The sequence below is a fragment of the Grampus griseus genome (genome assembly GCF_964374135.1).
Source record: "Grampus griseus genome assembly, chromosome: 5".
NCBI lineage: Eukaryota > Metazoa > Chordata > Mammalia > Artiodactyla > Delphinidae > Grampus > Grampus griseus.
Genome location: NC_138998.1, coordinates 48,795,894 through 48,813,085, shown reverse-complemented (window position 1 = coordinate 48,813,085; position 17,192 = coordinate 48,795,894). Strand labels below are relative to the sequence as shown.

General features: G+C 42.2%; 1 protein-coding gene across 8 annotated transcripts in view; it reads left to right on the top strand.

The window, feature by feature from the left end:
* The window catches only part of TNIK (TRAF2 and NCK interacting kinase), a 412,271-nt gene that overhangs the window by 235,521 nt on the left and 159,558 nt on the right, over nucleotides 1–17,192 (top strand). For all 8 annotated transcript variants that reach the window (XM_082655678.1, XM_082655677.1, XM_082655674.1 and 5 more), the window contains exon 3: nucleotides 9,333–9,389. In XM_082655678.1, the coding sequence (XP_082511804.1) occupies nucleotides 9,333–9,389 (57 nt within the window). The remainder of the gene's footprint in view (nucleotides 1–9,332; nucleotides 9,390–17,192) is intronic.

Genomic DNA, 17,192 nt, shown 5'->3' with positions numbered 1-17,192 from the left:
CTTCATCTTTGCCACAGTCTGGGAGCAGTGAGGGCTGGATCACAGCTCTATCTGCGTGGGCAGGAGGATTTTTTAAGCCTCACATGAATGGCACATGCAGGCCAAGGAAAAATAGAGGCCCCGTTAACCTGGGGAGACTCTTGAAGCAGACGCCGTGCGAAGCATATTCTGTGAACGTTCTTGTTCCTTGATCATACGGATTTACAAAGTCTTTTCATAAAGTTGTCTTGTCTGCCTCTTTGCCTCAACACATGTTGTACCAAAGAATGGTAGCATTCCTGAAGATGTTCAGATAGATATCTTAACTATGCTTTAATCTTAACTGTGAGTGGAAAATCAGAGTTCATCTTCACTCTCAGAGGGAAAGCTAAGACCAATTTCTAGTTTCTCTGTGGTCTCTGCAGAGGGGAAGTAAATTGGCCTCTCTGTAGAGTTTAAGGGAACTTCATCCACTAAAATCATCTTCAAATTTATTTAAGAGTGAAATGATTGTAATCCCTCCTTACAACCCCACCTCATCTGCTCCTGTACACTTTGTGGCTGGATAAAAATGTGTGTGTGTGTGTGTGTGTGTGTGTGTGTGTGTGTGTGTGTTGGCGGGGGGAGAGGAGGGGAATGGAAGAAACTGATGTGGACATATGGATGGTATTGACCAAGAACCTGAATACGACCCTCAAAGGTCACTACTTCACTCAGTCCGTTATTTCGCAGATGTTTATTGAATCCCTGCTGTGTCAAGCACTCTGGAAAACATGGGGGTAAATATATATCCCATCCATCCCCAAGTCTTGTTGATTCGACCTCCTGAATATCTCTGGACTCTCTCTACCTCTCACCTTCTCCATTACTTCCATCCTAGTCCAAGTTGCCATTAGCTCTCAAATGAATTACCAAGCAGTACTGTGTTATTCTTCCATTATCTTGTCTAGTTTCCTCTATTCCCTGTCCTGCATCCAAAGTGATTTTTTCAAAATGAAAACTTGATGACCCTACATTCTTTCTTCAAACCCTTCAGTGGCTGCCCATTGGTCTTAAGGTAAAGATAGAACTCCTCAGAGTGGCCTGTGAGGCCCTGCATGGACTCACTAGACATGTACTGTCTACTCCAGCCATACTGGCCTGCTTTCAGTTACTCAAATGCTCAAGCAACTACACCACAGGACTTTTGAACATGCTGTTCCCTTTATCTGGAATATATTTCCCAAAGCTTGACCTAGTTTTTTCTATTCATCCTTTAAGTCAGAGCTTTTCTAAAAACTTCCACGCCATAGTAAGAAATACTATTTTACATTAACACTGAGAATACAGATAGGTAGGTAGGTAGGTAGGAAGATATAAGGATGATAGATAAATAGATGGATGAGTCTTTGATTGAGTTCCCTAGGTAACAGATTCTCAGGGCAGAGATGTGTTTGTAGGAAGTGTTTTGGGAGGTACTCTCAGGATCAACACCAATAAGAGAGTGAAGACAGATTTGGGCAGAGGAAGGAGTTGACGGCAGTTTCAAAGCCCCAGGCAATCCCCCCAAAAAGGAGCTCTGGAGCTGGGATGGCCCTTCAAAGTTTTCCACTTTGACATAAATGATGTAGGCTTTTGTATTCCTACATCAACCAATCACTGAGTGTTTGCTGCCTCCGGGTCAGGGGTATTACCTTAGGCAAGGAGCATGACCTTGGGTCCAACTGCTCTCTTTGACTAAGGGTATTTCCTGAAGAAGGACTCAGAGTAGCCCAGTCCTGAAGGAGGGAGCTGGGGAGCACACCACAGCATCCACTGCAGTCAGTTCCTTATGATGCTTGGATCCATCTGCTTTGCATAATAAGTTCTGGAAACACTTCCTCTGGGATTCTGGCTGGTCTCTTTTCCCAGGCCAAGTTGTGGGAAGAAAGCCCCCACCATTACATATTGTCTAATGGTTGTACCTGTTGCTCATCATATCCCTCCTCTGCTACCCACTTTAATCTCCCCCACCTTGTTTAGCATCTTCACTGGTCTATATGGCAATCTTGTTGGGGTGACGCACATATTTATTCCTGAGAAGTCCAAGCTTCTGCTCAACACGCCTTTCTCAGTCTTGACTGCTGCTGTTGTCCATTTACCAAAAAAAAAAAAAAAAAATGGGTAGAATATAAAAAGACTCTTATCTTCTGCAGCCTGAGGGTAGAAAAAGCTGAGGACCAGATCCAGGCATTAATTATTAGGGTAAAGCAAAAGTTCAATCCTCAATTCAAGCGTGATTGGGAAGGAATGATCTCTGAAACTTGGAATGGAGACGTCCAAGTTGATGCGCTTAAAAGCTTGAAACCTCTCATCCCTGGAATCCTCTGCATCTACAGAAGTGATGTTCCCATCCTTTTTTTTTCTTTTGGTCATGCCGTGAGGCATGCAGGATCTTAGTTCCCTGACCAGGGATTGAACCTGTGCCCCCTGCATTGGGAGCACAGAGTCTTAACCACTGGACCACCAGGGAAGTCCCGATGTTCCCATCTTGATTGAAGATACTGCACAGACCTTGGAATTTAACCTGATCTCCCTTATGATTTTCACACATTGCATTCAGCTGATCAATCACTGTAGCTTTCCACTGTCTTTCGCTAGTAGTCTCAGCAAAAGCCATCTGATTCTACCTTTTTAAACTACTGTTTCCTCAGGACATCGCAAAAGTCTGAAATATTGGACTCACCAGTGTGTTCCCTGGCACCTGTATCCTACTTCAGTTCCCCGCTAGTGAACGTGTTGACAGTGACACTGCTACAGCATGCCAGGGGCTATCAGTGAGCCACCTGCCACCAGTGATGGGAGTCTTATTGACAGCTACTCTGAGAGCCTGTCTCCTCAGGCCATTCCTGGTACCAATTGTCTTAGATGGAGTTTCCCCTGGAACAGATCCTGAGATAATTTATATGTACGAATTTTACCGGGGAGTGTAGGATCTACACCTCTGAAGAAAGTAGCATTGTGCAGAGGAAGAAGTTTAACTGTAATACAGTCCCAACAAAGACCTCACCCATCCCAAGGAGAGGTCAGGAGCTAAGTGGGCTCTTCAGAATTGCCCAACTCTAAGACTAAAGGCCTGAGCCTTTATACTTCTGTATCAACCAGAAATTGGATTTGGCTGTCTCCAGGACGGAACATGACCTTGGGCTGAGGGCAATTCCCAGAAAGGGCCTTGGTTGAAACCTCTCAGATACTTCAGTCTTGAAAGGAGAATCGGGTGGTACTCTGCAGTATCAATGATAGATAGGTGATTGATGTAACCGTAACAGTTGATCCGTGAAACAACAGCTGCCATTATTACATGTTCTACACTGTGATTTTTTTTTTCTATTTCATTTGATTTATTTTCATGGTTCTTATGGTGCACATTTTGAAAATCACAATATTGGATTACGATCAGTAGGATAGTGTAGGATGCTGTGAAAACACACAGGTAAGGGCATTTGCTTGCAATCAGGAAATTGAAGAACTCTTCCTCAATAAAGGTGAGATCAAATCTAAGCTAAGCACGAAGAGCTAGAAACACTCTACCTGTGTGAGTCCTTGGATAAGGAGGAATGGAGACGGTGGGTGGAGTGTCTGCATTTTCCACAACCCTGGTTTGCTCATGTGCTCCGCTGGGAACAGATGTATTTCGGTGACCTAGAAATGAAAGGACTCTCTCTTCCAGACTTGCCTCAAGCTAGCAGTTCTAAAGCCATCTCGCTGTTCCTTAGAAAATAACAGCAATAGCAGAGCCCAGGCTTGCATGGCTATTTCAGACAAAACCATTGTTTTTCTCTTGTACTTATTTTAGGGAGTAGGTGAAGGGGCAACATAGTCTCTTGGTATCTGTGGTGAAGTGGGGGTCAGGGCTGGGTATTGGTTCCGGGACCCCACTTGGATACCAAAATCTGTGGATGCTCAAGTCCTTTATATAAAATAGCATAGTTATTTGCATATAAGCTATACACATTCTCCCATATAGTTTAAATCATCTCTAGATTACTTATAATACCTCATACAATGTAAATGCTATGTAAATAGCTGCTGGCATGCAAAGGATTTGCTTTTGGGAACTTTCCAGAATTTTTTTCCCTGAGTATTTTCTGTCTGAGTTGGGTTGAATGTATGAATGTGGAACCTGTGGATACAGAGGGCTAAAGGTACTATAATCCTTGAAGGTACTCTAATCCTGAAATGTGAGGTAGAAGAAAAAAAAGAAGGGGAACAGAGTGTGTGTGTAAATCTGTCTAAGCACTGGAATGGAGTGCGCCCGCCTGTTGTCCAGCCCCAGCTCATGTGCCTGATGCACAGTGAGACCAAACAGATCAAAATGTCAAGAGTTCGAGCAGAGAAGGGTTTACTGCAGGGGCCCAACAAGGAGAATGGGTGGTTCGTGTTCAAAAGACCCAAACTCCCCGATGGCTTTCAGGCAAGTGTTTGTAAAGACAGTGTTAGAGGAGAGGGTCATAGGATATGTGACCAGCTTGTGGACCTTCTTCTGATGAGTTCCTGGTGAGGTTACAGGGTGGTGTTTCTGAAACTTAACCTTCTGGTTCCAACCAGTCTGGGGTCTGCATGCTTGTGGTCAGCATGTAGTCACCATCCTCCACTTGGGTGGGGGTCTTCGTTTCCAGAGAACTACTCAAAGGTATGCATCAGATTATTATCTATCCTCCTTTGGGAGGAACTAGGTGTCCCATGACTCTATTGTCCTCATCATTAACTTCTTGACCCTGCTCTTTGGAACTCAGGGAAGGCCTGGGAGGACAAAGCCTTTTTCTACAAACAAGAAACGGGAGACACAAAGGGGCTTTTGTACCCAGGAGGGCCCCACAGGGTCCTGCTTAGTTTCAATCCCCTCTTTTCTTTGATACTCCTCAGTCTTGAGGGGAACAGGTGTAAAACTAGAAAGGGAATAAAGTTTTGGATAGAGAGCTTAATCATAACCTCGGCAGAGGAACTCTGGTTTAGCGACACTCAACTTCACGCCAGCCGAGTGACCCCACAGCCTCTGCTTTCCCTGGTTTGGTTTGACGGGTTTTTTTCTTTCTTTCTTTCAGAGGGCCTTTTTATGCTTGAAGTCATGATTGAGGCTTTGGGTCCCACTGGAATACCAATTTTGTTTTTCTAGATTTAGTCTGTTATTTTTGTTATTGTTGGTTATTTCAGTAGAAAACAAAATCTTACTTCATTCTTTTATTAAGAAATGACTCAGCAATTGCAATGTGATGGGACATTTTTCCATAATTTTCGTGGATAAAAAATTTTAACACTTTGTCTCCTTTAAAGTTTCTTTTCCCCCAGAATTTCATTTTTACTCCTTGGTTGACTATGTAGTTTAGATTCAAACTAGGGTCTATGATTATGTTTTTAATTTCTCTTTAAGTAGAAATAAGTTAAAATTAGGAGTAGTATTGAATTTTCACCTCAAAATTCTCTTGTAATAATAACATCCTCCCCATTGCCCTCAAATTTAAAAAAAAATTAAATCCTACATGAAACAGAGATGAATGGTTCATGTTTAATTCAAGTTAAGTGAAGTATGAAAAGGTTTGTTGAAAAAAATTGTTTAAATTTTAGTGATAAGAATTTCTAATTCATGGGCGATTGGGATTGACATGTATACACTGATGTGTATAAAATTGATGACTAATAAGAACCTGCTATATAAAAATATAAATAAAATAAAATAAAATAAGAATTTCTAATTCAGGAGCTGGAAGGTAGAACTGGAACAGGTGAGAAAGTGTCCTGGGTTTAGGTCCCCATTAGTTGTGAGATATTGGCCTCATCTCTAAAAGAAGGATTAGATTAGGCACCTTAGGGGCTACTCTACTCAATTTATTTGTGACTTTATGAAGTTGTCGCTTTAAACACTGTCTGGACAATGATATGCCTCGGGTTTCTAGTGATCTTTAGGTCAGCTGATTCCTAGCCATTCCCTCAAAGTCTGCCTTCATCTGGATCCTAATTTGGTTTGGCATTCTTTAGTGACGGAAAAGGCAACTCACGCTGGGCAGCCTCCTTTGCGGCTCCCCCATCGAAGGTTGACAGCTCAGCAGCCTTCCTGTTCCAGAGCACAGGACGCCTTTGCTTGGGACTGAGCTGAGGCTGCTAATTGTTCCACCTCCAGGATCTCATTTAAGCCCAAACTGCCATCCCAAAGGTGTATTATTCAGTCATCTGTCAGACCCATCGAGAATGGTTATTTCAGCTTGGAAGGGAAATGTAAAATGGAGAAGTAGGTTGTTTTCTTTTCTAGTGTTATGTTATAAGCAGTTGCTAAAACAAAAACAAAAACGACCCTGTGTCTTAAGTTCAAAAACGTCATAGCTATTTAATTTATTTATTTCAAACCAAGAGCTGCTCAGTGCCCAATGCCATTTACATTTGAAATGTAAAGCGGATTGTATCCTGTCCATTCCCTCCCTGGCTGCTGATGGAAAGAACTAGGTGTTGACATGTCCTTGTAACAAATTATTCGCTTGAAGAAGATTCCGTGTCACTTAAGGAGTTAAAAATAGAGTGTAACATTTCTCAAACTGTGTTGGCTGAAGTGACTTCAGGAGCTCCCCGGGGCAGTTAGGAGACTGCTCAAACCCCTGCTTGAACAAGGAGGTTGGATGCCTTTCAAGATTTTTGGTGGGAAAAGGTTCTGCTGCAAATGGAACCAGAGGGGAAGCACAGGAGAGAGGGAAGGAGACCAGCGAGGTGGTGGGGGGGGGATTAATGGTCCTTTGGGCTCAGTGCTGTAGTAGAAACATGGAATGTTCATTACTAGCACAGAGGCCAGGGGTGAATCTACAAAGTGAGTAAGCTTACTGGGGAGCTGGGAGTGAAGGGCATTCCAGGCCAAGAAAACACACCATCAGGGAGACAAGAAAACACACCATCAGGGAAACAAGAAACAATGCAATACCTTTAGAGAACGCAGTTTAGTGTCGGGGACCACAGCATAAGAGCAGGTGGGAGCCCACCAAGGTGGCGTGGCAGACAGGGGGTCAGTTCTTAGAGGTCCCTGCAAGACATACCCAGGTGTTCCCCTTTCCTGGCTGCATGGTACCATTAAAAGAATTTCAAGGTGAATCAGCTGTGTGACATCAGCCAGACCCTCTGTATTTGTCTGCAGTCCCCTACACTCCTTTAGTGCTTTAGTAGAGAAATAACCATTGTTTAAGGTATGATTTGTGGCCCTTACTTTAAAGACTTTCTATTCTCGAAGAGAAGCTAATGACTCCTTTGTTAAGGTCACCATTACAGCATCGCAGACTTAACTGGGACCTGGACAACCCTGGAGGTCATTCAGTGTCTTATCAACAGAGGGCACTGTTGCTACTTCACCTTTGTGGGAGGTTGACCCAGGCTCTGCAGGAAGTTAGTATTGCTGGCCCCTGGGTACTAAGTGGCAGTAATACTACTCTCCCCACTCAGTCATTGTGAAAACTAAATTTCCAACTACTTTTCCTAAATTTCCTTGGGGTAGAAAGGGGGGGTGTTAACAGTGACACCTACTCCCCCCCACCTCCGACCACTGAGCCCAGGCTCCCCACGTTTTGCAGATGAGGAAACCAGGGTCCAGATGGGTTACATAACTTGCTCCCAGTGAACCAGCTGGTCCTGGGCAGAACCAGGCGTCTGGAATTCCGGTCCAGGGCTCTTGGTGTGGTAATGCTTCAGCCCCCTCCCTCAATTTCTTGAAAGTTGAAGTACGCCTGTGACCCTATTAGGTTACTGATTTAATGTCTTCTTCTTTGTGCTCTTTTCTGAGTGAGGAGGAAAGGGAGGGAGCAGAATGGAGGTTGAAAGGTGAAGGAAGCACTATTAGAATCAGGTAGGTCCATACACAAAGCTGAGATATATGAGAAGGAAAGGGGCAGGCAGCACCAAAGCTATCTCCTCCAGCTTCAGGTGGACGTGACTCCACTACCTGCTGTTGTCGTTCATCCATAAACATGCCACCCCATCGACGGGCTAGGCACCCACTATTCCAGCCACTGGAAATACAATGATGAGACACAGTCCCTTCCTTCATGAAACATATAACTTAAGAGGAAGACAACACTTAAAATTAATCACAAGACAGGACTATAAATAATTATAGCCAGCATCTGCTGACAGCTCTTCTGTGCCAGGTACTGTCAAGCACTCTATATACATTATCTCATTCAATCCTCCTTGCAATACTATGAGTTAGGTACTATCATTATTTCCATTTTTCAGACGTGGAAACTGAGGCCTAGAAAGTTAAGGGATTTGCCTAAGGTCGTGCGGCTGGGATTTGAATCCAGCTGATCTTGGAAGGTATATTATACTGCATAATAGCAATGGTAGGTAAAATGTATTGTAGAAGCCACATAGAAAATGCATTTAGAAGTAATGGATAGGGCTTCCCTGGTGGCGCAGTGGTTGAGAGTCCGCCTGCCGATGCAGGGGACACGGGTTCGTGCCCCGGTTCGGGAAGATCCCACATGCCGCGGAGCGGCTGGGCCCGTGAGCCATGGCCGCTGAGCCTGCGCGTCCGGAGCCTGTGCTCCGCAGCGGGAGAGGCCACAGCAGTGAGAGGCCCGCGTACCGCGAAAAAAAAAAAAGAAGTAATGGATATTGACCATCTTTACTACTGTCTGAGAGTCAGATGTAGACTTTATGTTTCTCAAGGAGCAAGTGCAGAGAAAGCTCCTCTTTGGGATTGCCCCCTCACCACACCCTGTTCTCTTTCAGTTCCTTGTGGTTGCTGCTTCACCGTGGTTGCAAAGACCAGGGATACCTCCTCTGGGGAAGCAGTTCCTTATGCTCAATACTGTCTCTTTGATCACAAATTCGGATTGATTGCTATCTGTTTTGTTTTAGGCCCCCTTTTAAGATGAAGATAAATTAATAGTCTGAAGTGAAGAGAAGCAGAATCATATCCATTTGAGACTGTTACAAGATATTTTACTAATCGAGGAAACTAAAGTTTCTGCACATACCAAGTGTTTTCCAGCCGAGGAGATGCTTATGTCTCCTCCACCCAGATCTAGCTCCCCTTCCATGTAAATCCCCCTCTCACTCAACCCCTTATCTGACACCTTGAAGAGGAGGTAAACCAAATTATTCGACATTGTCTCTTTGATTTACCTTGACAACCACTGTGAAAACAAACCCAACAGACCAAGTGATGGAGATGTTTTACAAAATAAACATTAAATAGAGATTGATCTTCAAAGCATTTAAGATTTCTGTGTGTCTGTCTGTCTGTCTGTCTTCCCCATTGGCACTCTGTAACATTGATTTATGTAATTGTTCTTTACAGTTGAAATCTAACGCTAATATTACTCATCAGAACTGAATAATTTTTAAAATTTTTTTTACAGGGTCGTCATGTCAAAACGGGCCAACTTGCAGCCATCAAGGTTATGGATGTCACAGGGGTAATGTATCATTATCTTGCCGTCTCAAACTTATATATGTGTCATAGAGAAGTTAGTGATAGAGAAAAATCACTTTTTGGAAATAGAATTTTTTTAGACATCCAAGACCTTTCCCCACTTGTGCTTAACATAAACATTAAGAGTATTCAGCAGGGGCTTCCCTGGTGGCGCAGTGGTTGAGAGTCCGCCTGCCGATGCAGGGGACACGGGTTTGTGCCCCGGTCCGGGAGGATGCCACATGCAGCAGAGCGGCTGGGCCCGTGAGCCATGGCCGCTGAGCCTGCGCGTCCGGAGCCTGTGCTCTGCAACGGGAGAGGCCACAACAGTGAGAGGCCTGTGTACCGCAAAAATAAAAATAAAATAAAATAAAATAAAATAATAAAATTAAAAAAAGAAAAAGTTTAAAAAAAAAAAAAAAAAAGAGTATTCAGCAGCTGACCGAGATGACCATGGGTAAATCACTCTAATTAAATTAGATACCTACACACTGCCTTATGTAGTCAGAGTGAAGAACATGTGTGCCAATAATTTACATAAACACAGCCAAGGACATTTGCAGATGAAGACAGAACAAGGATTTGAAGGTATTAAGAGAATAATACTGAGATTACACAGAAGAGGTGGGTCTTAACAGTTTTCCCCAAAGTCCACCTAACACTGGAGTAGACAAGAGTTTGGATAACTCTAAAATCCTAGTAGGATGTGTAACATGGATATTTTCCTCCCCAAAATGTTATAGACCAAATAATCACAATAACTACAAATACTTATTATTATAGAGCGACACTGAAACAAAATTTCTGGCCTGGATGATCAAAAGCAATCTAGGGAATAGACTTTATTTTAAATACAATCTTATGCTTTCAATCCTTTTTGCTAGGTCTATTTAAAATATTTTAATGCCTTTTCTAGAGTACAGAGCAAAAATCAGACTTGAAAGGACTTATTGGAAATCAAAAGCATGTTAATGATTTTCGATTGTCCCCAGGGATTTTTCTAAGATGTGTCAGCTGTACACAAAAGCTAAAAGACCAAAGTCTTCCGTCTGGCCCAGAAGTGGATTATTTAATGTAAAGAGATGTAGAATGAATGGGTCACACAAAGGTATCAAGAACCAGTATACAAATAAGAAAAACACACAGTATGTCCGTAGGTCAGACTTCGGTCCGTACCTTCTCTGGTCCAGTTTGCTACCTTTGATAAGTATACATTATATGCTACACTATTAACCATGATACTAATCTAACTAATTTTCATTTATACCACACATTGTACTGTCTTCCTTTCCTTACTTATCTGAATTCCTTTTTAAGTTCTATGCATTTTAAAAATTGTATGCATTTTTAACAAGAAAAAATTTTGTTCCCATATGTTTAGAAGAACTTAGATAAAGTAATTCTTCCTTTTATTTGTCCTAAATGCATTATTCAAATTTCAGAGCTTGCAAACCAGTTCAAATATTTCATCCCAATTAGTTTATTAATTCACCTGGCCTTTGAGTAATACATGTAGATTATATTAATAAGGTTTACGTTCTGCCACTTGCAAGAGAAAACTCAAAATAACAGAGGCTTAAGTATGATGGAAGTGTTATGCTCTCTCATGTTAAAGGAGTCTAGGGGCGACAGTCCAGGGATGTGTAACAGCAATGTGATAGAGTAGGCGGGTGTTTTTATCTTTCTGCTCCATTGTTCTGACACATGGCTTCCACACTTAAGGTCAGTTCTCTGATTTAAGGTAACTGTTGGATTTCCATTGATCACATTCTTTGGCAGGCAAAAAAAAGGCAGTGCGGGGAATGGGGGGGGAGGGGCTGGGAGCAGAGGGTACAGAAGACAGCCCCTTCCAGTGAAATTTTTTCTACTTGCATACGTTTCTCTTTACTTCTGCAGTCATTGGCTACCTAGCTGCAAGGAAGCTGGGAAATGTTGTCTTTCATTCTACCAACCTGTCCAGTTAATTTGGGTTCTATTATTAGTCAGGAATGAAGAGGGGATGGATACTTGTATTGTTAGTTAGCAGGGTCTGACACAAAAATCAAGATCAGATACTATCAGTCTCTACATAGAAACCCATTAGAAATGTGTAAATCTTTTACAAAGCTCCCAGCACAAAACAGATCAGAATTTATTTTGCAATTCTGCTAAAGTCATACTACTGTATTTTCCTTGAATTGAATAGGATCTCCACATAATGTGATGCACTTGGCAGTTGAACAACTAATGGATGTGGATGCAGCCCAAGACATTAATTCTGTAAAGTTCTGTTGTGTGGGTCTGCAGACTACAGCTGAGTTCCATTGACGTCATTAATCTCAGTGTACAAAGCTGTATATTGATGCACAAAGTATGACTTGAGAGCCTTGAGTATCACTTTTTCTGGTTCTGTTTGTGAGATTTTAAATTGTTCAAAGAATCATTTACTATTTCTAGACCACCTTGCTTGGAATCAAAAAAGTTACACAGCAATTTATCCCAGAGTATGTAGTTTCAGTTTAAACAGTGTCAGTTAGCCTCTCTAAACTGGGTTTCACAAGGCAACTGAGACCTACAGAAAATGATTTAGAGTCTATTTTCTCAATTCTCCCCAGCATGGTACAGAGCTAGCACCATTTTCAATGTATAGGAGAGTCAGTCCATTGCTTACAATGGACGCTTTATAGTATTTAGGCTTAATTCTCTCAGGGGAACCTCTGTTGAAAGGGCTGGATAGTTCCTTGATTTAGGCACATCATTGGCCATTATGTAACCACTGACCCCTGACAAAGGCAAACATGGCTACACATCAGGAAATGGTTTTCTTATTTCCCATGGTGTATGATCCAGCATCAAATGACTTTTGTATCACCCCCTTACACATCACAGTCAACATAAAATTTCCTTTGTGAAACTCATGTGGTGTCCTCAGAAAACAATCTATTTCATTTTGTCATGTTGTCTTTTGTGTATTATGGAACGCTGAAAAAGCTTCTTACCAATTATTATAATTGTGCTCATTATAGCTGCTCTGAGATGAATTCTCAAAGGTCATCTTTGTTAATTGTTTGCAGTGATCTACTGTGAAGTTACTACAGTTTATCGTAATGAATTTGATAAAACTATAAGCTTGAAATCAATTTTTAAATTATTGTTTTCTTTCTATACCATTGCCTTTTTTAGAAGAAAATAACCATAGAGAAAACTGGATATAATGCTTATGTTCTTCTGTTTTACAGCTGGGACACTTCCAAATTTGCTAATATTTGCTTCAGAATTAGGGCTTAAACTCAGACTCAGTCTTTGAAGTTCTTTTAGTTTCTGAAATAATTATGAGAATTTCTGCATTTTGTCGCTTTCTGGGGATTTCTTCCCAGCTGGATTTGTGTACTTTAATCATCTAAACAAAATTGGGCCCTCTCAGGTAGTGTTCCTCAAGGTGGACAGCCAGCATTTGCGGACTGTCTGCACCCCTTGGGGTGTTCCTCAGAAAGGCAGATTCCTGGGCTTGCTGCAGAATTTCTGGGTGGAAGAACCTGCCTTTTCTCCAAGCTCCTCAAGGAGCTTCACGCACACCAAAGTCAGAGGAACAATTTTCTAGGGATTTGTATTTACTGCTTTCTGGCTACCAAGTATGAAGAGACCATGATTCTTTGATAATCCTGCAAATAATACCCATCTTCATTTGAACCAAAATTCCTGATGTAAACTAGTCCCTTTACAATGATACCTTGAAGCCCATGTAGGACTTAATAAGATAATAACTTACTGTCATAGGCTTTCTCATCTTTACAGTGACTGGTTGTGATCATTACTCAGGACACTTTGGGTTGTAGTACCAAAGCCCCACTCAGACTAGATGAAGCTGAAAACAGAATTTATTGTCTTGTGTATATTTAAAAAAAAAGAAAAGGCTCAGCAAGATCTAGGAAGTCACATGACTGATTAGGAATTTTGTATCTCTCCATCTCTGGGCTCTGCTTTCTTTCTACCAGCAGCTCCAGGCTCATGTTCTAATTACTTCATTACCCTTAGTCCCAGCAAGAGTGCCAGTGTGAACATCAGTGGCCCAGCTTGGGTCACCTCACTATCCGACAACCAAACCCTGTTTCTCTCCAGCCACATCTGGGTTGGGTGCCTGGCCCTGGAACCTACCACAGGGACAGAGAGTTGGAAAGGATTCCTCAAATAAAAAACTAAGAACTGTTAAAGGAAAGGGTAGGATAGATGCTGGGCAGGGAAAAACAGGAGAATTCAGTGTATTACTGTAAGATCAAATCATTTTAGTAGATGTATTTAAAACAGACTTAGTCCTTAAGTAAAGTGCCTCTGTAGTTACATTTTTTATATTTCAGCCTGAAATAATAATAATGGTAGGTAACATTGATGGAGTGATTATTATGTGCCAGAACTCTTTACAATACTTTCTGTATATTGATTCACTGAATGCCCTTAACAACCACCAGACTCCATTATTAGTTCCATTATAGAGATGAGTAAACCACGCATACTCAGTATCTTGCTGAATGTAACATGTAAATGGTGGAGTGAATATTTCGACCTGAGTATTTTAACTCTACTCTTTAAGTCCACTGTTTCTCACACTGCCATAGGTCTTCATTTAACATAGAAGGATATTTAGTGTTTAATTTAATATTTATTTGATAAACATTTACTAAACACCTACTTTATGACAGACACTTGAAATTCAAAAATGACAAAGTGGTTCTTTGCCTGAAGGGGAGCTGACAATAATACAACCTTGCTCTAAATATTTGTAAGTAAAGCTAATCCATTTTATAATAAAGTCGTACAAGTCATAAATAATGTTACATATAAAGTTTGATGTGACAGTGAGGGGTAGTAATTAAGCCCAGGAGGAAAATCAGATGAGAACGTTCCTGGCCAAGAACACCATCTGTGCCAAGGCATGGAGGCTGAGAGAGGTGGAACATGTTATGGAAACTATCACATAGTTTAGTTTTAGTATAAAAAATGTGCTGAGGAGAGAGTGATACAAGGGGAATCTGGACAAGTTAGGGTCAGGTCATGAGCAAATTGAATGCTGTGGCAAGGATATTATAAGGTTTTCAAACTTTTAAATTTTCCCAGTAGAACCCTGAGAGCAAAGAGTCTTAAGCAAAAACCCATTAGATAGAAAAGATACAAGGCGGGTTGTTTTTTTACAAGGAGCGGGAGGCTGTCAGTCCTGGCCCCGTCCTCACACCACTGCTAGAGCCAGGGTGGAAGCCGGAAGTTAAATAGCAAAGTAACAGGATGGGATTTGCCTACTAGAAGGATCCATCTTAAGCCCTGCTTGATTGAGTTTCTATTTCTGTCTCACTTACTGAATTCCTGTAGGTGAAGCTTTCAGCCAGTCTCCATCCCTCTTTGACGAGTAAGGAAGCAGCCTTCTCCCAGTAGTTTCTGGTAGAGTGCTTTGCCCAGAGTTAACGGGCTCATGGAATGTTTGCTGAAATTGGACCAAAGGAAAAAAAAATCTTTTCATCTTCGGTTACTGGGAGAAATCAGGGGACATGCTGCTCCATGCACATTTGATGCCTCCTTCCCAAAGGGAGGGCAATTCAGTGGAATGATTGGTAGCATAGAAGGTAATATTAGTAACAGTAATAACAACAACAACAACAGTCAGAGACAAAAATAAAGATGGCTATCATTGATTGCTTAATGTGCCAAGCATTGTTCTTAGTACTTAATACAATATACACGAACTCATTTAACCCTTGAAACAATTCCCATTAGAGGAGCAGTGCTAACAATATCCATTTTACAAATGAGGAATTAATTGAAAGCAAAAAATCCTGAATAACTTGCCCAAGCGCCACAGACGGTAAATGGCAGAGTTGAAATTCGAATCCAGCCAGTCAGGGTGTGCCCACCTTCCCCACGGCCCTGTTATAAGAATGAGAGACAGGAGTTGGGAGTTGGGGGGCATCACCAGATCATGGCCATCAGATTCAGATAGAGCTGGGTTCACACCCAGTCCTCTCCTTACTGCCCTTGGGCAAATTTTTTAAGTTTTCGGAATCTCATTTTTCTTATCTGTTAGATGGGAATACAAACATTGCAAACTTTTTTGAGACTAAAATTATATAATGTCTAGTGCTTGGTACATAACAGTTCCTCACTAAATATTAGTCCTGGTAAGAGACAGTGAATGCCTGCATGGGGCAGGCAATAGGAATGAGGAGAGGATGTTATAATGTGCATTGGACTTCTATAGCTGGGGATGGTAGCCTGTGCTATGAACCACATGCCGTACATGCCATATGTGTGTTAGTTCATCGTCAATATATGTAAATAGTTTGACTCAGCCCTGTCTTCCTTACCTCAGTTACAATGTTATTAGTCTTACCCTGAACAACAGGTAACTGTCAAAATGACTTAGTGTAGAGCAAGATCCAGGAGAGAAAGTGGGGCTGGACTCCAGAAGCTGAAGACTGAAATCACAATAATTCATTTATTCATTCACTTAAGAATGAATGAATGTGCTATGCTCTGGGGTGATAGCGGTGAATAAGACAGACACAGGTGCTATCTTCTGGAATCTTACATTCCAGTGTCAATGAAAGACATTTAACAAACAGTTGAACAGTTATTTGACAGTTCTGATTAACTTTCAAGGACTGTACAGAGAGTATTAAGGGAGAATTTAAGAAGGAAACTGACCTATCTAGGTGGCCAGTACGTTCGTTTCCTGATTAAGTAACAACTACATGAGATCAGAGGATGGGTAGATATTGGTGAGGTTGGTAGGGCCCGAGCGGGGCATTCCCAGCTGTGGAAGCTTAACTCTCAGCAAAGCCTGGGAATCCCCACCCCAGGCTCTTCCGCTGCAGAGACCCTTCTAGACACCTCTTTGGGACTTTTCAAGTAGATAAAGTTAGCAGAAGGACCGGTCAGATAAAGCACATGATGAGAACTTTTTTTTTTTTTTTCTGCGATACGCTGGCCTCTCACCGTTGTGGCCTCTCCCGTTGTGGAGCACAGGCTCCGGACGTGCAGACTCAGCGGCCATGGCTCATGGGCCCAGCCGCTCCGCGGCATGTGGGATCTTCCTGGACCAGGGCACGAACCCGCGTCCCCTGCATCGGCAGGCGGACTCTCAACCACTGCGCCACCCGGGAAGCCCTGAGAACTTTTAACAGAGAAAAGATAAACAGATTTTTTTTTTGTCTCCATAATACCCTCCACCTTTGGGGCTATTTCCAGTGTCTCAATTCTGTGTGTTGTACAGCACGTAGAACTTGGAAAGCTTCTAAGTTCTAAAAATGGACACGCTGAGCTGCTTACTCCATGCACACTTCAGCATTTCTCCTTACGTACTGATTACGCCCCTTTCGGTGGCTTATGCGTATCTGGGTCTCTGCACGTGTGCATGCATGATGAATGGGTGGCCTTGTAGTATGTGTATGCGTGCATGCTCCAGAGATTGCTTAAGAGCAAAAAATGGACCTGGAGACTCCTGTCTATACCCCACACTGATGAAGGTGAACACTTAGGTGCACTCGTTGTTAGAAGTGTTTTTCCATTGTGATGGTTTGTTTTTAGTAGTGCCTTTCATTTGTGTACCTCAAAGCATTTGATCAAAACTACAATTTGTTCTTTTATCCCCCTAGTGGAATTGAGATGCATGAAGGTAAGGAGATTGGCCCACAGAGGTTGGGGTGCCTGGAATCATTAAGCAGGCCATTCAAATCCAGATTTGTTACCAAGTTCCTCAACCGTGGACAGTGGGGTCTCCTTTCGTAGATCCGTGCTCCCCTTTGCCTGCCAGCACATCTTTCTCATCTCACATTTAGGTCCC